Source organism: Elephas maximus, chromosome 3, assembly GCF_024166365.1.
Source record: "Elephas maximus indicus isolate mEleMax1 chromosome 3, mEleMax1 primary haplotype, whole genome shotgun sequence".
In the NCBI taxonomy this organism is placed as follows: domain Eukaryota; kingdom Metazoa; phylum Chordata; class Mammalia; order Proboscidea; family Elephantidae; genus Elephas; species Elephas maximus.
In genome coordinates this window covers 184,689,196-184,713,299 of record NC_064821.1, presented here as the reverse complement: position 1 = coordinate 184,713,299, position 24,104 = coordinate 184,689,196, and the positions used below count along the sequence as shown (strand labels likewise).

The 24,104-nt window shown below is 42.6% G+C and overlaps 1 protein-coding gene across 1 annotated transcript; it reads left to right on the top strand.

Annotated features, from left to right (window-relative positions):
- Positions 1–9,360: 9,360 nt before the first annotated feature.
- Positions 9,361–13,378, top strand: MCL1 (MCL1 apoptosis regulator, BCL2 family member). The gene is made up of 3 exons (XM_049880373.1): positions 9,361–10,125; positions 10,479–10,726; positions 11,746–13,378. The coding sequence occupies exons 1-3, from the start codon at positions 9,465–9,467 to the stop codon at positions 11,860–11,862; spliced, it is 1,026 nt and encodes a 341-aa protein (XP_049736330.1). The 5' UTR covers positions 9,361–9,464; the 3' UTR covers positions 11,863–13,378.
- The last annotated feature ends 10,726 nt before the right edge of the window (positions 13,379–24,104 follow it).

Genomic DNA, 24,104 nt, shown 5'->3' with positions numbered 1-24,104 from the left:
GGGCAAAGGATTAAGGAGGCAGAATGCTCTCTGGGCCTTTGGATCGTGCTGTCCTCGGCTTCACGGCAACGGTTCGGGTTTTTTTTGGTATACATACGTACGTACACGTATATATATGTATATACATTGACACACACATCTATACATGCATATATGTTTATATAGGTATATGTGTATAGATACCGTTTGTATGTCCTGTGTTTTAATTGCCTACTTTGACCATATTTCTGTTGGGTCTCCTAGGTCATTTTCGAAACGTTATGCTATATCTTCCATGTCATGTATGGTTTTGGGCTCCCCCCCCACACACACACACCCTTTAATCTTTAGGCTGGCTTAACCCATTTAAAGTAAATATTATTAGATTTGGCCCGGCCTGCCAAAATCTTTGTGTTCTGATCCTGTTATCCAACATATTCATTATCCCTCTCATGTTCTTGACAGCTACAAATGTGATCGTCTGTCAGCAATGTTCTTAACTAAACCATTTGTACAAACCTTGAACAGGACAGCACCCAGGTCAGATTTTGGTGGAAGGCTCCAGAGCTCTAATTTGGTATTAATCCATTATCAGTTAATAGGATTCTGGGTATCACTCACATTGCCTGCTCAGCCAGCACCAATTAGTAGTCTGGTTCAGTTGGAACTTGCAGCTGCAGGCCCCATTGCCAGACTTCACAAGAGAGAAGTGAGTTCCATGTCCCAGGCCAAAAGGAGAAAAACTGAAATTGAGTAAGAAAGTAAGTTTTCAACACAACCGCTTTCCTGGACTTCTGTCACCTGGGTCAGTCAGCTCCTCTGTGGATCTGCTTTTCCCATTTCAAAACCCACAGGTTTTCTAAAAAATTATAAATTGGTATTTGTCATTCATTCTTCAATTTTCTTATCACCTAGTTTGGGCCAATTACAGTTCTAGTCTACAAGATCTTTGTGGCTTTACTTCTTTCCCTATCCACTTTAGATTGCATGGGCAATGACTCAAAGACACTCCCACTACACCTCAGCTACCTTTGTTTCTTGTTTTTTGATCCCATCTGCCCCACCACTCCCCAGTTCTAGATCAGTCTAACTTTTATGTTCATTTATTCATCCAGGAAATATTTATTGAGTGCCTACAGATGTGTCAAGAGTTGTTCTAGTACTAGGTATACAATTGTGTCTCCACTTCTGAGTGTCGGCTGCTGCTTTATGGAGAAGGTTAGTTAAACACCAGTCAGAGCTGGTGGTTTCCAGCCTTAGCTTCGCAGTCCTCGCGGGGAGCCAGGTGCCGTTTGAATTTCCCATAGCTGCTCTCCTCCAGAAAGGAGCCCTGGTATCATAGTGGTTAAACACTCGGCTGCTAGCCAAAAGGTCAGCGGTTTCAACCCATCAGCTGCTCTGTGGGAGAAAGATGTGGCAGTCTGTTTCTGTAAAAATTAAAGCCTTGGAAGCCCTGTGGGGCAGTTCTTCTGTGTCCTATAGGGTCACTGTGGGGCAATGGATCACTTTTATATAGCCTTTCTCACCATGGTCTTATAACACCCACCAAATGATTGGGTGGGACTATGCAAATTAGGTGCTCTTGGCCCACCAAGAGGACTGGATAGCTTGTTAATAATGTAAATAAGGTACGTGACACCGTTGTGGGGATGAGACCATGCAAATAAGGTACATGGAACCCTAAGAAGGGGATTAGTCAGTTTTGCCATCCCACCAGGCTTAAAAGAGCAGTCAGTCCCAAAGCAGGGGGACCTACTGCCACCAAGAAAGAAGAGCTAGGAGTGGAGCACATCCACAGGACCCGGGATCCCTGCACTGAGACCTCCTAGGCCCAGGAGACAGAGAGAGAGGAACTATAACACAGAAAACAGAGAGAGGCAGCAGAGGCTGCAGAACCAGAACAGAGAGAGAGCTGTAAAATGGGAGGCAACGAGAAGCAGTGACAGAGAAATGGTGGCAGCAGAACCAGGAGAGCGGCAGGATATGTAGTGGGCTTCCTGGCCCACGGGGAGAGAAAGCTGAGCACTTTTGGGAAGGAGGCTTCCTGGTGGAGTGGGGCACCCCCAGGCACTTACTGTTGGAGCTAAAGAGCTTTGTAACAGTTGCCCGAGCCGGGCAGAGGCAGTGCCAAGGGGCTGAGGGCCAGAGAGAGACCTGCCTGCGAACAGCTGAGAAGAGGCTGTCCTGATAGAAGAACTGTATCTTGAGTATTTCCTGATCCTGAATTGTATGTAACCTGTTACTTCCCTAATAAACCCCATCATCGTGAATATGGTCTGTGAGTTCTGTGTGGCCATTACAATAAATTACTGAACCCAGCAGAAAAGTAGAGAGTGCCATGGAGGAGGTCAGATAGTGTCAGAAGTGGCAGAAAGATTGGAGGATGCAGGAATGTTTAAACTCTGCCTCATCGGAGTCAGCCTTGGGCTGTTGATCTTGATTCTCCTTCCCCTTTTTGAAGTTAGAGGAGGTCAGACGCCCCGCCACATCATTTTTATAGTCACTATGAGTCGGAATCAACTATATGGCAATGGATTTGTTTTTGTTTTTGTTTTTGGCTGTCCTTAAGCACCATCTCTAGTCCCAGCCTCTTGTAGACTGCCTTGCATTCCATCGGAAGAGGAAAGGAGACCCTTGAGCACTGCACTCTTTTTAAGAATTATCTATACGAGGTTAAACGGACAACAGTAACTCTAAACTACAGATGAGAACTTTAAGGGGCAGAGGGTCTAAGTAACAGTGGTGTGAAACAATATGGGCAGAGAGAGAGAGAATGCTGACACCCTGTAAAATACGTAACATTGTCAACGAACATGTAAATATTGTTGAACAGGTGTATGTTTTGTTGTGTATATTTTCATGGGGGAAAAAAACAGGAAAGGAGACAAGTACCAAATCCCCCAACATTCCTCTTGACCTCTAAACTGACCTGTGAGGACACCCATCTGTATGTTCCTGCCTAGCGAAAGAGGAGGCACCTTCTTACAGAGGCTTTAACTTGAACCTCTCTCTGCCCTTCCATCTGTCTCTTCTGGATTACTATGCCCTATCACTTACCGCTTCTCTTGCCCCAAATATCCTTCACTCCACAAGACCATTCTCCTTAACCTACAAATAATTTGACTCCCTCATTTTAAAAAATCTTTCTTCAACCCAACTACTCTTCCTCTGCTTTCTCTTTACTCTCAAATTTCTTGAAAAAGGAGCTACACTTTGTCCTCACTTCTTTAACTCCTATTTACTCTTCAACCCACTGAATTTCATCTTTTTCCCTCATTTTTTTTTTTAGATTTTTTTTTATTGTACTTTAGATGAATGTTACAGAACTAGGTTCTCATTAAACAGTACCCATATTGTTTTATAACATTGGTTAACAACCCCACAACATGTCAAGACTCTCCCTTCTCAGCCTTGGGTTCCCTATTACCAGCTTTTCTGTTCCCTCCTGCCTTCTAGTCCCTGCCCCAGGGCTGGTATGCCCCTTTAGTCTCGTTTGCCCTCTTTTTTTTTTTTAATAAATCTATTATCAAAATAGCCTAATTGCCAAGTTCTAAAAACCAAACCAAACCAGTTGCTGTCAAGTTGATTCCGACTCATGACGACCCCATCTGTTAGAGTAGAACTGTGCCCATAGGGTTTACACGGCTGTGACCTTTCAGAAGCAAACCGGCCGGCCTTTTTACTGAGACACCTCTGAGTGGGTTTGAACTGGCAACCTTACGGTTTTTAGCTGAACACTTAACCATTTGTGCCACCCAGAGACTCCTGCTTTGCCAAATACAGTGATGTATTTTCAGTCTTTGTCTTGATTTTTTTTACTTTCTTGCCTTCCTGGGACCGCCTGACTTTCTTCCTACCTTCATACAGTCAACAAATATTTATTGATCTATTGATCTGTCTTGCATTTTGAATGCATCTTTTACCCAAGCATGATTTTGAAATAATGCATCAGTCATTTGAAAAATATTGGTTCACTCAGTTATGAAGAAATTCCAAATGTTGGCACATTTCATTATCCAATAAAAAAAATCTTACTAATATTAAAACTAATCCCGTCAGAAAAGTCCATAAGTGTTGGGAAGCTGTGAAACAAATTTTCCAACATTAAAATTTTCACCTATCTCAAATTTTATTATTGGCAATAGATACACAAAGTTGTTTTCCTTAAAGTGACAGGCTCATGTTGTTCATTTTTCAGGAAATGTTGGCCCAATACCCAAGTCTAAATAACCATACCTTGACTGTCAATTGTTTTGGTTTTCCATGAAATGGAAAATGGTTTTCCATGAAAAAAGCATCCAGTTCAGCTCACAATTCAAAAATTGTTCAATTGCTTTTCTTGGAGACACCATCATACTTTGATAGAAAGCAGAAGTGCCTTGTATGTGCTTCTTATTCTGTCAAACAGAATATTAAAAAGCCATGTACTTGAGGGTTGAGATTTAATAAAATAATATTTACTGCTTCATCAAGGTCATTCTTAAGTGAAATTGGCTTTTTTTTTTTTTAACTGAAAATGTATAGCAATAAAGAATACGATGATTACTAGTACAGTTTTGTGCCACTACCTGGATTTGTGCTAAGATGGCAACAGTTTTACTTGATTACTTTTGCACAATCAGTGCAAATGTCAACACAGTTAAAAAAGGCAAGTATCTTAGTATTATTGTGAAAATGGTTTTGACCTAACGAACCCAGAGCTTCAAGGATTCCAGGAGTCTGCAGACCATGCCTTGAGAACTGCTTTCTTAGATCCTTACAGCTTCATAAGGAAGGAATATTAATTACTCTTACTTTATAGACGGGCAAACAGACTCAGAGACTAAAATAATTTGCGCGTGGTCACTGAGCTGGTAAGTGGAAGTGCTGGGTTGATTTGCTGTGTAGAGCAGGGATGACAGAATTGGAAAACTGGTGTTCTCTTGCAGCCCCTCTATTGTACATCTGACTGCTTGTAGTTCCTTGAATACACCACACTGCTTTGGCTCTGTAGCTTTGCAAATGTTCTGCCCTCTGCTTAGAATGTTTTGTCCCTTGTTCTTCTGATGAACATTTACACACAGTTCAGTACCCAGCTCAAAATCACTTTTTCCCAAGGCAGAGTTCATTGTTCCCTCCATTGTGTGCACATGCATTTTGCTCATACATCTAATTTTGTCACTGAACATGTTTTCATTTAAATGTTGTCTCATTTGTCAGTATTTTCCTCTATGGTTATTGCTTTTTAAATCTTGTTTAAGAAATTGCTGTAGGTTTTTGGGGGTTCTTGTTAGCTGCCCTTGAGCTCCAATTCATGATGACCCCACATATAACAAAATAAAACACTGCCTAGCCCTGCACCATAATCATAGCCACCGGCATGTTTAAATCCATCATTGTGGCCACTGTGTCAATCCACTGCACTGTGTCAATCCCTCACCCCTGCCATCACCAAACATGTTCTTCTCCAGCAATTGATCCCTTCTGATGACGTGTCTAAAGCAATCAAGTCAGACAATGTTCTGTTGTGATCCATAAGGATTTCATTAGCTAATTTTTGGAAGTAGATTGCTAAGTCTTTCTTCCTAGCCTGTCTTAGTCTAGAAGCTCCACTGAAACCTGTTCACTACGGGTGACCCTGCTAGTATTTGAAATACCGTGGCATAGCTCCCAGCATCATAGCAACACACAAGCTGTCACAGTAGGACAAAGAGATGAGTGGCTGAGGTTCTTGGTGACATTCTTTAATTAGGTTAAAGAGGTCCTCTACTAAAAGTTTTTTTGTGTTGTTTTATATCATAAATGAATGTTGAATTTTACTGAATACCATATCGAATTATATTGTTTTATAATTATTAATTTATTTACCATTATGCTTGGTAAAATGGATTGACACAGTGGCTGCAACAGTGGGCTCAAACATAGCAATGATTATGAGGGTGGCAAGGACCAGGCACAGGGATCGATTACCCAATAAGCAAGGTACACTCAGATTTAATTGTGCTTACTTACTAATCTGTAGTGCACCAAAGATGTGGTGAAAACCAGGTGAAATTGTACACTACAAATTAGTAAGTAAACACAAGCCCATGCTACATTGCTTACTATAAGCCAGTACATACTGTGCTTACCGGTTAATCCGCCCCTGACCGGGCAGTGTTTTGTTCTGTTGTACAGAGGGTCACTATGAGTTGGAAACCAACTCGACAGCACCTAACAACAACAGTTTATGTACCTGAGAGACAAGGAAGCATGTCTTGTTCACCTTTTTTATCCTCAGCTTAATAACTGCCAAATGAATAAATGACATTTACTCCTGCTTCTCTCCAAACCACGACGTCACGTCAGTAAAAAGAAGTTTATCAACATTTTCAGGATGGCAAGGGAGCTCTGGAAAGCTGAGCACATGGTAACTCAAAAAAAAAATTTTGTCAGAAAGAAGGGACGGGAAGGATGAATATTGGCTAAGGTAATTAGCAATACCTGTCACATCTTTTAAGTGGCTGCTGAACCCTAGTTATATGCTAGTGTTACCCGTGGAGACAAGGGCCTGAAATTATGATTTTGTGGGCAAAGATGATGGATCATAATATTGTGCTGGGAGGGAAGGAAGATGCTGATGCTGGAGGCACAGCACAAAAGAGTATGGTATGAAGAGGCCTTGGAAAGAGCTTAAAGGCAAAAAAAGATTAGCCTCAGTTTAGAGGAGGAAAACAGGGTACTCCAGTAGTTCTGGAAATTTCTATCAGCAAAGTTGAGAATCACTACTGTACTTATGGAGCTCAGAATTGGTCCCTAACCAGCAGCATTAGCATCGCCTGGGATCCTGTTAGAAATGCAAATTCTCAGCAGGGATTCGAATCTGAACGAACCAGTTTGAAGCCCGATTTTTAAAGATATGAGATAGAATGTCAAGTTTTATGCTGATGGGAATGATTTGACAGAGGGGGAGAAATTAATGGTGCAAGAGTGTAAACAGATAACTGCAAGTACTTGAGTAGGCAAAGGAGATGTGATCCAATGCACATTATGATATTAGATGGCAATGAAGATTCATTTATTTTAACCATATTGGAAAGGCAAAGGGAGTGGAAATAGAAACATTAAATTAGCAGATTTAATGGTGGAACATGAGGCTATTCTCTTCTGATTGCTTCCATTTTTCAGTGAAACAAGTCGTCAGCTGAGAGTGATGAGGAAGGAGAGGATATTAGAGGTTTGAGGACAGGACAGAAGGTGTGCAACAGTCATCTTGGAGCATAAGAGTGAAATGACTAAGGAAATGCAATAGGATGGCTGAGCACTTGAGCTTTCTGACTATAAATTAAAACTTGCAATGCAGTTCCTTTTTCAGAGGCTGAATGCCTTTGCTCTTACCTCAATCCCTCTCCCTCCACTACCTGATAAAATTGTATTTTAGAAACCCAGCAAAAAAGCTACTTCTTCCATAAAGCCTTCCTTTAGCTCTCTCAGCTCAAAGTGAATTTTCCAACCTCTCAGCACCAATATTACTAAATTACTGAGGCCTGGTATACAACATACATTCCATCTCACATTATGGTTAGTTGCTGTGCCAGAAGTTCCTTGAGTAAAGAAACCGTTTATCTTATTCATGAATGCTTTTCTCCATCCTCTCTTGTCTGCTACATATTATAGATTTCTATGGTTCTGTTGTTGTTGTTAGGTGCTGTCGAGTCGGTTCCAAGTCATAGCGACCCTATGTACTACCAAATGAAACACTGCCCGGTCCTGGTCCTGTGCCATCCTTACAACCGTTGTTATGCTTGAGCTCATTGTTGCAGCCACTCTGTCAATCCGTCTCGTTGAGGGTCTTCCCCTTTTCCGCTGACCCTGTACTTTGGCAAGCATGATGTCCTTCTCCAGGGACTGATCCCTCCTGACATGTCCAAAGTAGATAAGATGCAGACTCGCCATCCGTGCTTCTAAGGAGCATTCTGGTTGTACTTCTTCCAAGACAGATTTGTTTGTTGTTTTGGCAGTCCCCGGTATATTCAGTATTCTTCGCCAACACCACAATTCAAAGGCGTCAATTCTTCTTCAGTCTTCCTTATTCATTGTCCAGCTTTCGCATGCCTATGATACGACTGAAAATACCATGGCTTGGGTCAGGTGCACCTTAGTTTTCAGGGTGACATCTTTGGTTCTAGGTCCTGCTCTTTTTTCCTGAATATGTCCCTCAAATACTTTGCTCTTCAATTTTAGCTATTATTTTTACAAACCTTTTTGCAGAAAGGGAGTCCCTGGATGGTGAACATGGTTAAGCCACTTGGCTGCTAACCAAAAGGTTGGAGATTCGAGTCCACCTAGAAACACCTCAGAAGAAAGGCCTGGTGATCTCCTTCCAAAAAAATCAAGTCATTGAAAACCCTATAGAGCACATTTCTCTGACATATACGGGGTATGACACACATGGGATCACCATGACTTGGAACTGTCAATTTTTTTTAACAGAAAGAGCTTGCTTCAATTAACAATCGAACGCTAACTGACTAACTGACATATATGGCAGGATCTTGGGAAACCCTGGTGGCATAGTGGCTAAGTGCTACGGCTGCTAACCAAAGGGTCTGCAGTTCAAATCCACCAGGCAATCCTTGGAAACTCTATGGGGTAGTTCTACTCTGTCCTATAGGGTCGGTATGGGTCGGAATCGACTGGATGGCCCTGGGTTTGGTTTTTTTTTTTAACAGGATCCTTTCCCGCAAATGGATTACACCTCAAATCAAATGTGCCTTATCATCAATAGACAAAAATAAGGCTCAAGAAGAGGTGCTGAGGGAGAAAGGTTTATATGTAAATAGAGCCAGGGACTGTGTGTCAAAGATGGGGGATGGGAAAAGGCAAGCAGGGTGACATGAATGGTTTAGCTAGGGCAGAACTATTTCATTTAGTCAACTTACATATAGGTTTTCTAGAGCAGCCCATGGAGCAACCTCATTTTCTAACGTTGTTGGAATGGAAGTAGACACCTGATGATGTGCAAAATAACCATTGGCCACAAGAGTACCCTCTTACTTGCCTCTAATACCTAAAGCTTCCCATCCATAATGTAACCTTCTCATTCATTCTCCTCCATCTGGGTGATTCAATAGTTCAGACTTTGGTGTGGGGAAATAAAACCCTGGCACAAAGGCAACAGAATGGGTTTGCAAATCAGGGATCAGGGAAGCCACGAGGCAGCACGAAGGAGCTCCGAACCTGGCACAGGGCCAGAGCCCGACACTACGCGCGGAGGCGCAGTTACGTAACCGAGCGCGGCGAATCAGCCGGAACTAGCTGGTAAGTGCCGTGTGCAAGGCTCCAGAAGCCCCGCCCCTTTCTCGTTTTGGGGCTGGCGACGTCATGACGCCACCGCGTAAGCCGGGCCCTAATATTGCGGTCTAGGAGGGCCTCACCCACTGCTCACTTCCGCTTCTTTCGGATCAGGAGCCGGTGGCCCCCCCCCAACTTCTGGTCACCCTAGGCGACTGCAGCAGGGGCTCGCGATGTTCGGCTTCAAGAGAAACGCAGTAATCGGACTCAACCTTTACTGTGGGGGGGCCGGCTTGGGGGCCGGCGGCTGCGCCACCCCTCCGGGAGGGCGACTTCCAGCTCCTGGAAAGGAGGCCACGGCCCGGCAAGAGGTAGGGGGAGGGGACGCCGGCGCGAGCCCCCCGGCCGCTGTCGCTCCGGACGGCCGGAGGGTCGTGCGGCCGGCGCCCATTGGCGCCGAGGGCCCCGACGTCACTGCGATTCCCGCGAGGCCGACGTTCTTTGCGCCCACCCGCCGCGCGTCGCCGCCTGTGGAGATGGAGGCTCTAGCCGCCGACGCCATCATGTCGCCCGAAGAGGAGCTGGACGGGTACGAGCCGGAGCCGCTCGGGAAGCGGCCGGCTGTTTTTCCCCGGCTGGGGCTGGTCGGGGAGGCCAGTAATGGCCCCGGTACCGACGGGTCACTACCCTCGACGCCGCCCCTAGCAGAGGAGGAGGAGGACGAGTTGTACCGGCAATCTCTAGAGATTATCTCTCGGTACCTTCAGGAGCAGGCAACCGGCGCCAAGGACACCAAGCCAATGGGCGGGTCTGGGGCGGCCAGCAGGAAGGCGTTAGAGACCCTCCGGCGAGTCGCGGACGGGGTGCAGCGCAACCACGAGACGGCCTTCCAAGGTAAGGGGGTTAGTCACGAAGTCCGCGGTGTCCTTTTTCCGTGTTTCCCTGGATTCAGTCGCCAAGGGAGGGTGGAAACCAAAACGAGTCAGCGTTGAAACGAGTCTGATCCTATTTCTGAGACCAGAATATTCTGACCATTAGTCATTGTTTCCGCCCATCTTTATTCTTTGGGAAATGGCAGCGCTGTTCCAAAGCCCGGAAAGGGTGGGGTGTAGGTTTTCAAACGGGGTCGCCCTGAGATCTTTTGAGCCCAAACTAGCGATTTCCCCCGCGGTGGGTGGGCTAGGAGCATCGTGCCCTTGTTTAGACAAAGGAGACCGTGAGAACCTGCGTGCATTTCTTCCTCTCAGGAATGCTTCGGAAACTGGACATCAAAAACGAAGATGATGTCAAATCTTTATCTCGAGTAATGGCCCATGTTTTCAGTGACGGGATAACAAACTGGGGCAGAATTGTGACTCTCATATCTTTTGGTGCCTTTGTGGCCAAACACTTGAAGAGCGTAAACCAAGAAAGCCGCATCGAACCATTAGCAGAAAGTATCACAGATGTTCTCGTAAGGACGAAAAGGGACTGGTTAGTCAAACAAAGAGGCTGGGTAAGTTTGCCTTAAGGTATTAAGGGTGAGGGGCTTGGAGTGGAAATGGAATGGAGAACTTTGTAGATAAGGTGGGAGAGTTAGGTTGTTGTTTTTTTTTTTTAAATAATGCACAACTCAAGTTTTCAGTCACTGGTGAGATTGTCAGTTTTCAGCTCTTCCAAGTTGCTTGCTGTTGGTTTAGGTAGTGGTAGGAAAGTCTTGAATTGCTGCATCAAAAATCCTGGGTTTTTGTAACCTGTATTGCTGATTGTTGAGCTTTTTGCTTTTGATATTTTGATGTAGTTTATCTGGATACTGTTTACACAAGTGGATTCAAACTATGAAAAAATAAGAGTCAAGTGGGGATGATAGATAAAATACTTTCCTAATCAGTCCCTCCTTAATGATTTTGATTGATAGGGTGGGACCCAGGAATCTGCATTTTAAACATACACCCAGGTGATATAAAAATTACAGTGACACTGCCTCTGTGCAGTAAATAAATTAGACGATGGGAATTTGAGGCCGAGAACTCTCAAAGACCCGTTTTAGGTTATCCTAATATGACCGAGATTCTAGTGCCCTGGTGGCGCAGTGGTTAAAGCGCTTGGCTGCTAAACCAAAGGTTGGTGGTTTGAACTCACCAGCCAATCCACAGCGAGAAAGATGTGGCAGTCTGTTTCCATAAAGATTTTAGCCTTGGAAACCCTAGTGGGGCAGTTCTGCTCTGCCCTGTAGGGTCATTATGAGTCAGAATCAACTGACAGTGGCAGTGAGTTTGATTTGGTTTGGAAAATGACCAAGATTCTACTGTAAAAGCAAGTTTAACTATTAGAGGTGGCCCACTTATGAACTGTTGTAATGAACTGAAGAACTAGGGAAATGTCTCTTTTTGTAGCCCAAGAGTGAATAATAGTAGATTTCATCATTGTGTTCGTTTAGGGGGACCTTAGCTATTTTAATTCTTTTCTCCAAAAATTGCTTTTAAGCCAGTGGAAACCCATACTTGAAAAATGTGTATCTTCTTTGTTTTCTAGGATGGGTTTGTGGAGTTCTTCCATGTAGAGGACCTAGAAGGTGGCATCAGAAATGTGCTGCTGGCTTTTGCAGGTGTTGCTGGAGTAGGAGCTGGTTTGGCATATCTAATAAGATAGCCTCGTAAGTGCAATAATTGACTCTTAACCAACTCCAGCCACCAAAACCACACACTTCTGCTGTGAAATCCGATGTATTTATGAAGACGGACATCAAGCTGCCCAGGCTATAACCTCCAAGAGTCCTACTCTAGCAACCAAGCCAGAAAAGCAAGTGGCAAGAGGATTATAGCTAACAGGAGTAAATACATGGGAAAAGCAGTTTTGCTTCCTTGAAGAGTCATTGTCTGAAAGGAGTAAAGTTCAGTTTCAACAGCAAACTTTGGGAGGCCACGGAGGAGGACTTTTAGGTTTAGTGAAAATGGTGGGGTGGAAAGGCTTAATTTGCTTGTCTAGAAAAGTGGCCAGTAGCCCCAGGCTAGTCATAGAATTCAATTAACGTGCCCACTGAGTTCAGTAACTTGCTATAGTGTTGAAAATCATTAACAATGTCAGTGACCTGTGTAAAATGGATTTAAGCTACAAGTAGTAAGAACTATGACTAGAAGTCTCAGTACTGTACAACAGAGTGTGCAGGGAAGCTTTTTTCTTCTCTTTGATTAGCTTTCCCAAGTATACTTCTTGATGAATAGAAAGTCTAAATATTCAGGACTATTTTACCTGTTCCACTTTGGCTTGGGTTGAGTTTATTAGCCTAGTTATGGCCAAGAATACTTGACTTTAGGCTCACTAATTGCAGTTAACAAAAATGGAATGTACTTGGTTTTTTTAAGAAAACAACCTGTAAATGTATTTGTCTGTAAAAATTGTATATATTTTTACAGGAAATTTTATTTCTTGGAACAGGGAGAGAAGTCTCAAATTTACATTACCAGAGGTTTTTTTTTTTTTTTTTTTTCCCATTTTTGAGATTTGCGCTTCTGGAGTTAAGAATTCTTTCTTACAGTTTTTCTATTCTAAACTTTTACCTGGTCAGTTCTAGAGTGTATACACAACAGTGATGTAATTGTATGCAACTCTTTTGTGGTGGAACAATTCTGATTCATGGCTATGCAGGTTTTAATTTTCCTATCTGATTTTGGTAAGTATTCCTTAGATAAATTTTTTTGTTTTGCTTTTTTGAGAAAACCTGGGATTGAGAGGTTGAGGAATGGGAATTAATTCTTTACTTCATGGATATGTAGGTTTTCAATAATTGAGTCAAAGTGGAGTTTTAAAGGTTTTTTTTGGGGGGGGGTGTTGATGGCTTAGTGGGCTCTGATTGGGCAACTGTTCTGTGAGTTCTGTGTATTTGACCTAATTTAACTAGTGAAGTTTAAACTGAGTTCATGAGCTCATCTTTAACGCTTTTGCTAAAAGATTTTCAGCTGTTGCAAATGGGACTTACTAACAATATGTGTATAAGAAGATTCCATCAAGTGGATGAGATAAATCTGAACACTTGTTTGTTTAATGAATTGTAAAATGATGGCTTGGAAAACCAGGCTAAAGTCGAACCATGGTGCTATTATTAGGCTTACTTGTTAAATACAGGTCTAGGCCTAATATGTCAATAAAACAAATGCTTATTGTTTAATTTCTGTTAATGATTCCCAGATTTTATTTGAATATTTTACATTTCTTTGAATTTCAGACCTGATGTTCTTTCGAACTTGCGTTTTATTTCTGTCAGTTTCTCCATCTTTGCTATCCTTGGACTCTTACTAGCCCTTTTAGTTCTGGCATTATGAACCCCTCCTGGGAACCTAAGTGAATCCCCCCTAGAAGTCCTCAGACCTTCTTTCACAAATTTCATCCTTTTGGGAAGTCCTGGCACTGTGGGTGTTACGACAGTAGCTGTCCTGGGGAGGGGGGTGGGTTCCTTTTCCCTTGGTTCCTTTTATCCTATTTTTGGAAAAAAATTTCAAACTCCCCCTAGGAATTTTCAGAGGAGGAAACAATAATGAAAGTTTTTTTGTTTTTTTTTTTTTTGCATTTTGTTATGCCCACTTAAAACTTATTGAAAGGGGTGGGCACTGTTAAGCCTCAGAGAAGTTACATAAAACCTACTGGTAAACCAGAGAATACTTCTGTAGTGGAACTAGGGTTGTTTGAAAGCTTCAGCCTCAGAAAGTGACCTTTAGTCTATGGACTCCAGATAAAGATAGGCATGAATAAAATGACTAAGAATGTAATAGGGAAGAATTGCCCCACCTGCCCATCTCCGAGCCATAACATCCTGCTACAGCTATTTTTACCTAGGCATTTATCATTCTTGCCCATAAACCACTTATTTATATCATGTCGGTTTCTAAGGACCTGAAAGCACTTTATGTAGTTTTTATAATTAATCTTAAGACCTGAGTAAGGTGACTAAAAGGCTGGTTTCCCCACATCCAGTCCTGGAAATAAGTGTGTAGATGTAAATTGGTGGAGTTTAGGGTGCCCCACTCCTAGATGTGACTGTTGAAATATAGGTGAGGATCTTAGCTGATATTTTGGGTTGGGGCAGTGAGGGCATAAGGAGGCCAAGTACTTTGGGAAGGGATATTGATTTATGGGGGTAGGCACTAGGTCTCTGTGCTGACTAGCTGCATAGTTCAGGCAAATCCTCCAGTGGAAATGGAGGGGCTGCTTAGAAAGATGGCTCTCTCAATGACTTCTGTTTGTCTTATGCTTGCTTCTCTCAGGGAGAAACATTAGTCCTCTAGTGTCATTCATGTGCATTCTGTAGGGAGTAAACACCTTGGTCCTGGTTAAACAGCTAGTGTTTTTGACAGCTGTACTGGGAAGGGTTAGGACCAACTACAATTTAATGTGGGTTGTAAAATGTAGTGTGTTGCTAACTTCCTGTTTTTCCTGAGAAGAGAATAATAAACCTTTTTATTCAAATACAAGGTGTGGTATGGGTCTTTTCTAATTAACGCTTGTCTTCCCCCTTAGGCAAGCCTTGTAGGGAAGTCAGCCGAGCCAATATTCGAATTCACAGTGATCCTATAGGATAGAGTAGAGCTGCCCCATAGAGTTTCCAAGAAGCGCCTGGTGGATTTGAACTGCAGACCTTTTGGTTAGCGGCTGTAGCTCTCAGTCACTACACCACCAAGGTTTCCACAATACGTATAGGTTAAATTCAAAGCCCAAGTTCCGTAAAACTGCTTTGCCTTAGAGCGACAGTTCCCTTCAGAATACGTTTCATTAAAATTAGAATTGTTGGGTTTTCATTTAAATACATTACTACTGTTTAGAGTAATTCCAGTATATTTTAATAGTGAAGTCCCTGTACTGATTTTTCTTTTAGGCACTGAGTGTGGTATAACTTTGAGGTAAAAAGGTTCACTATAGCATCGTTATATTTCTTGGTACTAATGTTTCAGTGCTTTCAGCCTGCATTTATTTCAGCTACCTTGAAAGAACAGCATTCACCATGGAAATGTGCAAATGTGAGGTTTGCATATTGGTTTTAAGCCCTAAGCACCAGCTACTAATCATGCAAACAGGGTTCTGTACATTGCCAAGAAAGTTGTGAGTGTTACAAGCACACTCCCAAGCAGAGGATTGGAAGGGATGGGTAGCACAGGACACAAGGCCCCATGTCTTACTCTTGGTCAAGTTCTGTGCAGAGTTGTTGCTCCCACTGATGTGCTGTGAAGCCATTTCTCTGGCAGAATTTCATAGTTTAACACCTTAAAAACTTAGGTGGAATGGTAAACGAGTAACATGAATCACTTACAGAAGTCAATAATTAACAGCCTCCATTTGATCAAACCAGGCTCTCTCAGTTCCTGTTTGTGACTTAAGAGTCAGCTCTTACGTTATGCTATTTCAGAGAACAGTTGGGACAGTTGAGAGTTTCACGAAAATTAAGTGAAATACCTTGCACAACTGGTGTGTACAGTGGCTCCAGCCAGATGCTCAGAGCATGGTACATTAGTTCCTTGAGTTCAGGATGATCAGCTGAGTTTCTCTGTTTACCTAGTTCTTTTTGTTCCGCTTGTTCAGTGATTGGTGATTACAGAACTTTGTCTTGAAGCCTCCTACACTGTTGAAAAGCTTTTCAGTTTAAGATTTGAGAACTGTCCCTCTTTGTTAGTTTCTAAGTTGTATTACCTTAGTTATGTGACGCATGTGGGTAGTTGGGGGTTGGGTACTGGAGGCAGATCTAACACCTCCAAGAATTCAGTGGTCTTTACTGATAATTTTTGTGAGGTATGAGAAAACAGCATTTCGTTTCCACACTATACCTGGTTTCTGTTTTGCACTATACTGACCATTGTAAAATATATTAGGGCCAAGAATATTTCTCCGTATTTTACTCCAACGAGTTTCCATGGCTAGTTTCTGCCCTTGGCTTCTGTATTACTCGTTTTACCTTCTCCCCTTGTCCCCGGTCCAGGGATTCCCTTTAGAATAAGAACTCTTTGAACACTGCAGTGAGTTGGGACATTTGACCAGTCTTCTAGGCAGCCAGATGTTTTCAAAAGTCCATTCATATATTACACGGCAGTGGACTGCTTACTACGTACTGTGCACTGTTGGATGCTGGAATTTTAAAGACAGAATAGGCCTTCCCCTGAAGCAACTCTCTCAAAAAAGGCTGGCGAACAGTTCTAAAAAAAACGGTGACTAAAAACAATGTGACTTTTTTTTTCTTAATTGGATTCTGGATGAAAAGGCTATAAAGGACATTATGGGGCTATTTCACAAAATTTGAGTATGAACTATAAGACAGCACTGAAGAATTTATGCATAATGAATTTATAGAGTGAAAAAGCAAATCCGGTAAAATATTAAAAGCTCAAACTAGGAGTGCAGACATGGACAAAAATAACGCTACACAAAGTGCTATAACGAGTATTCTAAGATATGGTGTAGGACAAAGCAAGGTGATAACTTGGGAAGTACAGAGTAGTCAACGTCACAAGAAACATTTGAAGTTGGACATTAAAGGATGTTAGGTGCCCTGGAATTGGTCCTAACTCATAGCAACAGAATGAAACAATACCAGTCGTACGCCATCCCCGCGATCCCCACTGTATTTGAGCTAATCATTGCAGCCATTGTGTCAGTCCCTGTCCTTGAAGGTCGTTGTCTTTTTCCCTGACCCTCTACCAAGCATCACATCTTTCAGGGACTGGTCCCTCCTGATAACATGTCCAAAATACATAAGACAGGGTCTCGCCGTACTTGTTTCTAAGGAGCATTCTGGCTGTACTTCCGAAACAGATTTTGTTCTTTTGGCAGTCCATGGTGTATTCAGTATTTGCCAACACCATAATCCAAAGGCATCAGTTCTTCAGTCTTCCTTATTCATTGTCTAGCTTTTGCATGCATATGAGGTGACTGAAAATATCATGGCTTGGATCAGGCACACCTTAGTCTTCAAAGGGACATATTTGCTTTAACACTTGAAATCTTCTGCAGCAAATTTGCCCAATGCAGTACATCTTTTTTTTTTTAGTTTAACTTTTTGTGCGTGTGTACTTTAAGTGAAAGTTTATAAATTAAGTCAGTTCTCATACAAAAACTTATACATGCCTTGCTGTGTACTTCTAGCTGCTCTCCTCCTAATGAATACCCTGTATTCCCTGTGTCCATTCAACCAGCTCCTGTCCCCCTCTGCCTTCTCACCTCGCCTCCAGATAGAAGTTGCCCACATAGTCCATAGTCTTATGTCTACTTGAGCCAAGAAGCTCACTCCTCACCAGTATTATCATTTTCTGTTTTACAGTGCAATCCAATCCCTGTCTGGAGAGTTGACTTCAGGAATGGTTCCAGTCTTGGGCTAACAAAGGGTCCAGGGACCATGACTTCCCAGGTCCCTCTAGACCATTAAGTTTGGTCTTTTTATGAGAATTTGAGGCCAGCATCACACTGTTCTGCTCCATCAGGAATTCTCTGTTGTGTTCCCTGTCAGGACAGTGATCGGTGGTAGCCGGGCACCATCTAGTTCTTCTGGTCTCAGGCTGATGTAGTCTCTGGTTTATGTGGCCCTTTCTGTCTCTTGGGCCTTTGATTTCTTGACTCCTGCTTCCATGGGCATCAATTGTGGATCCAAGTAAAATAAAATCCTTGACAACTAACATTTTCTGTGTTTATCATGATGCTGCTTATTGGTCCAGTTGTGAAGATTTCTGTTTATGTTGAGGTGTAATCCGGGCACCATCTAGTTCTTCTGGTCTCAGGCTGATGTAGCCTCTGGTTTATGTGGCCCTTTCTGTCTCTTGGGCCTTTGATTTCTTGACTACTGCTTCCATGGGCATCAATTGTGGATCCAAGTAAAATGAAATCCTTGACAACTTTAACATTTTCTCTGTTTATCATGATGCTGCTTATTAGTCCAGTTGTGAAGATTTCTGTTAATGTTGAGGCGTAATCCATACTGAATGCTGTAGTCTTTGATCTTCATCAGTAATTGCTTCAAGTCCTCGCAGCTTTCTGTAAGCAAAGTTGTGTCATCTGGATATCAGAGGTTGTTAATGAGTCTTCCTCCAATCCTAATCTTGTATTCTCTGCTTTCAGCCAAGATCCATCGGACATCTGCAATGATATTCCCTTTTTCCAAGGCTTCTTCTGAATCCAGCTTGAATTTCTGGCAGTTCTCTGTTGATGTACCACTACCACTGCAACCATTTTTTAATTACCTTAAGCAAAATTTTAACTTGGGTGTGATATTAATGATACTGTTCAATGATTTCCACATTCTGTTGGATCACCTTTATTTGGAATGGACACAAATAATGGATCTCTTCTAGTAGGTTGGCCAGGTAGCTGTCTTCCAATTTTCAGTTCTTTCAGCATGAGAAATGCTGAGCATGTTCTTTCCTTTCGGTTTTCTAACTCCAGGTCTTTGCACATTTCATTATAACTTTACTTTGTCTTCTCTTCTGACATTTTGGTCCTTGATGTCATCACACAACTCGTCTGGTTATTAGTGTTCAATCTGTTCTTGAGATGGTCTCTAAATTCAGGTGAGATATACTCAAGGTCGTATTTGGCTTTCCTGGATGAGTAGGAACAAACATAACCAAAAGTATGGCTTTGAAATAACTGGGAGTGTATGTGGACATGTGATATGTAGATAATTTTTTCTTTACATTTTGTCTTCTCTCCCTGCCTTCTTTCCCCCAAACCAGACTTGGCCAGTGAACATAGTATCTCCTCTCCAATTTCTCCCATTGTGAGGCCGAATATAAAAAAATATTGGGAAACATGTTGGAAAAGAGATGATTGTCTGTCTGGTCTAAGTCTGAATTGGGCATATATGACACTGGGGTGGATGGGTTGTGTTTATTTAGGAAATAAAGGTAAACTCCATGGATTGCCTCCTTTATCGTGTTAAAAGTGGTGACCCAGAACATGGCTTGAATAAAGTTGCTCTTACTGATATGTTGGAAGGAGCCTTTGTGGTGCAGTGCTTAAGCACTTGGCTGCTAACCAAAAGGGTCAGCAATTTGAACCCACCAGCCTTTCCATAGGAGAAAGATGTGGCAGTATGCTTCTGTAAAGATGGCAGCCTTGGAAACCCTATGGGTTGTTTCCAAGGACAGAGTAGAAACCCTACGGTTCTACTCTGTCCCATAGGATTGCTGTGAGTCCAAATTGACTTGATTGTATTGATACATTAAGAGCAGTACACATCTCACCAGCCATCTTGTTCACCTACCCAAGTTCACATAGCCAAGAAGGAACCAATTTTTGAGTATAGGCCTAGAAGTCCTATCCTCTCTGCGGAACAGAATTTTAGTAAGGGATAGCCTCCAAAAGTTATTTAATTGGACCCCAAGATGCTGAATGGTAGCTCCCACTCTCCCTAATCCTGTTCCCATGGGAGACTGGATTATTGCTATTCCCATCCTGATTTAAAAACCAGTTTGCTCTGACGGCCCAGACTTCCCCATGGGCTGCATTCTTGCCCATGAGCTCATTGTTTTGGCTTCTCGGTTGTATAAATTCACAGCCAGTGCCAGAGGTCCCAGCCCAAGCCCCCTAACTAGCTGGGGCTGCATTCCATTCAGAATTTCACCACCCCCACTTCATGTTCTTCCCACCCTCAGTGGTCACATGTGTATGTTTATTCAAGTTAGCCTGGGACAAGGTGTGCTGGGAAAGAGCCAAGGAAGCAGACAAGGAAAAAAGAATGTTTAACTGTTGGATTTCATCCCAGATGAGTTTTCCACCTTACTGAGATTAAGAAACACTTTCAAAGCTGTACCCCTAAAAAAAAGTCAGTTTTACTGTCTAGTGGGAAGAGCTGGTTTTGGAAGTTTTGCTACATTTCTTAGTCTTCCCTACAGGGTTGGCTATGACTCAGGTATTCAGATTTAGTGGGGGGACCTCCTTAGGAAACATTGCTTTCATAGCATTTTATTGCTGAAATCTCCTGTCTTCAGACCTATCATGCGTTCCTTCCTTCTCTCCTACCTCCATGCCTTAGGTTGCCAGGAGCAATTCCCACCCATTTTCTGTCCTTGGTGGGGTTGGGGGCAGGGGAGACAGCTGGGTTGCTGCCAAGGAGTGGCTGTTAGGTTTCACCGCTTTTGTTACTGAAATTTCCTGAGGGGAAGATACTTCCTTTTGACCCTGAAAGCCAGGATTTAATGAAAGGTGGGGCACCCTAGAGGTAAAGAGTACACTTTTAGTGGCAATGAATCTTAAATTTTAGAAGCATAGCCTTTAAAATTTTGGGTTAAGACTATATTCTTAAGCAATATACTCTTTTCCTCTTACCCCCTCCATTAAAACAAAAAGCACAGGCTATGAGGTTCCATTTTCGTTTTCTCAGAAAAACCGTCATGAGGCAAACAAACAGGAAATAACTCCGTGTCGAAATGAATGTGTGTGTTGGCAATGAGGTCTTTTTCAGTTCTAAGGAACAATGAAAAGCTCTGCAGAGGAGCTTGATGCTGGTGAGGAGTGGTGGGTTATCGACTTCCTTGCCCCTTCCCCCCACTTCGAAGCTTGGTAGTTGGGGCTGGTCTGAAGCCCAGTGGAAGTCTCTGTTATCTTCCTCGTTCTGAATTCAGTGTTATGAATGAAAGAAAAACTAATACAGGATAAGGAGTTGCTAAGAAGTCCCAGACAAATTATTTCAAAAAGAAATGCCCTTGCATTGCTCTTAAATAAAAAACGTATTACCATAACACACAATTCTGATTGCTAATAAAGTTTGTCTTAGAAAAAAAAATCTGACTCAGTAATGCTTGTTGTATGACCTATGTTTGTATGGCAGTGTACTTTAAAGATAATGTACACTGTATGGTATTATTTTCTGGACCCAAATATTGAATGCATTTGAAATAATTTTTTAACTTCTTCAATCTTTAGGTTGAAAAATAAAAGAGAGGATTTTCCTAAAATGCCAAAAAGTCAGGAAAGACATTTGAAAACAACAAAAAACACTTGGAGCCATCCAAGTTCTGGATCACTGTGGCCTAAATTTCTGAGTATTTTCATAGCAGGGTGCCAGAAAGGACTGAAAGTAAATAGTGGGACAAAGGAATTTACCCATTGATGTCAAGTCAATTCCAACTCATAGCAACCCTATAGGACACAGTAGAATTGCCCCACATGGTTTCCAAGGAGCAGCTGGTGGATTCGAACGGCCGACCTTTATGGTTAGCAGCTGTAGGTAGTTCTTAACCAGTATGCCACCAGGGTTTCCAAACTGAATAGACAGGTCTTAGGCCTTAATTTTCTCCCCTGTAAACTGAATTTAACAATACTGTTTTCCCTATCTTGTGAAGCTGTAGAGGTTATTTTATATACACACACACACACGTAAGTCCTTAAAACATTACAGGAAGTTAAGGGATTTCAGGAAATACCCATTAAGGATATTTTCAAGTTGTTAAATTCCCTGGGAGGAGTAACTAAGAACGAGTCATCAGTAGACAGTATGTTGAATTAAAGGTGCTACAGGTATATTTTGAGGCCCAAAGGAGACGCAAACAGGACCTTCCATGGGTGGACAGAGTAGTACAGTCACATGGGAAAAATCCTGGGGGTTGGCAGACTACCTACTGCCCAAATCTGTCCCACCGCCTGTTTTTATATGGCCAATAAGCTAAGAATGGTTTTTATATTTTGAAATGGTTGGAAAAAGAAAAATCTAAAGAATAGTATTTGTGACATGAAAATTATATGAAACTCAAATTTCCCTGTCATAAAGTTTTATTCAAACTCAGCCACACCCATTTGTTTACATATTGCCTATGGCTGCTGCCAGAGACTGTACGGCCTACAAAACCGAAAATATTTACTATCTGGCTCTTTAGAGAAAAAAGTTGCCCGCCCCTGTACTAGAACTAAAAAGAAGTTTCATTACGTGATGAAAGAGGCAGGCAACATGATGAAAGAGGCAGGCAACGGAGAATCAATGGTAGGGAGGGGAGGGAGCTAGAGATGAAGGAGAGAAGGGGTGCTCTGGTTCCTGGGGCAGGTTAACTCTGAGACCTCCAGGTCAAGGGGGAGGAACTTAGGGATACAGCCTGTTCTTTTTCTGAGTAACAATGCCCTCTTCCCCAAGTTTGTTTTTTTTTTTTGTCACTCAAAGTTCTGTAGGGGTGTCTCCTAAGACATTCAGGCAAGGCTTAGGTGAGTGTACCACACCCTTCCCCCAAGCTGGGACCTTCCTGATATTGAACCCATCCCTCCCCTAACAACTGAGGTTGTTTCCCAGTGCTCTGGGTGCTCTGGTCTGTCTTGTTCCCAGGCACCATCCTACCTCCCCTTCAGCTGATGTGGCTGATGGTTCCCTAGGATCTGACCACACCATGTCTCATGCTGGAGTCCCCTTCCTTTCACCTTGTGTTCAGTCTTCATTCCTCCCTCAAATCCTTTCTACCTTCAGACTTTAGCCCTGAAAGGCCCTCCTATTGAGTTTTTCCCAATTTCCTATGTCAAGGAACCCAAAATCAGATTCAGGATTTGTTCTGGCCAGCTTAAGTTTAACTCAGACTGTTTATCTTTCTTGTTGACAGACTTAGACTTAGGTACTTTCCTGAGTCTACTTCCTGTAAAGGTGCCTTCTTGGTGCCCTTTAAAGTTAACACTTCTTCCTTTAAAGTTCACACCTTCTTCACCTGCCTGTGACAAATAAGCCCCCTCTGCTGTAATTTTCTAATTTACCCATCCAGACTGTACTACAGATGGATTCTAGCTGTGTTGGTAGATTGTGGGAATTCCCCTCCCCCACACACTCCTCCCAAACCAAAACCTCTACTCTAGCATGATTCTCCAGGGTTCAAGGAGAGGAAAGTTCTCCTTATTCATTTACTTTGGCAGGGAAGGGTGTTAAATTAAAATGAAGCCTTCCTATATGAACCATAGCCTCATCTAGTCTGAGAGCAAAATAACTAGATGGTGCCGGGCTACCACTACCAACTGTTCTGAATAGAGACACAATAGAAGGTCCTGGACAAATAGGGAGAAAAATGTAGAGTAAAACTGAAACTCCTAAAAAAGACCAGACTTACCAGACCAGTAGAGACTGGAGGAATCCCCAAGACTGTGGCCCTAGATACCCTTTAAAATTGGAATTGTAGCTACTCCCAGTGGTCACCTTTCATCCAAACAACAGATTGGCTTATATAATAATATCACCATGTATATTGTGCTCTTTAAATAACTATGAGACCAAATGGTCAACATTTCCCCTAAAACAAAGCTGAGAAGCCAAGGAGAGGCAGGGAAGCTAGATTAATGGAAACAGAACAAAAAGAATGGGAATAATGAGAATGTTGATACAGCGCAGAAAAATGTAACCAATGTCATGGAACAAGTTGTATAAAAATTGTTAAATGGGAACCTAATTTGCTGTGTAAACTTTCCCCTAAAACACAACAAAATATTTAAAAATAAATGGAGCCTCTCTCTAAAACCGGGGAGGAGGGGAAAGCAAGCAACGAAAGAGGATCTGGTTGGAGATAATCAGGAGGGGAGCTTCTCCTTGCATTTTGCTCTCAAAGTTTCCTCTATCTCCCACTTCCCTCATGTCTGTCTAGATCTTCCAAGTGAATTCTTACAGGTCTCCTGAGAGAGGGTGGCTTAAGGGTGAGACACTTATGCACTGGACCAGCAAATGGGTTCCTGGGCTCTGCTTCACTCCTAGTTACCAGAGGTCTAATCTAGACAAGTTGAGGGGAAGGATATTTAAAACTCTCCACCAGACCCACCCCTGCAGCTGTTCACAGCTGCTTACAGGGAGGCCCAGGGGGTTGGGGAAGTCTAGGAGCTAAATTTAGTCTGAATACTATAGTTTAAACGGGTGGGTATTTACCCTGGGGAAGCTAGGCATGGGGGAGGGGAGAGGGAGGAATCCTCAC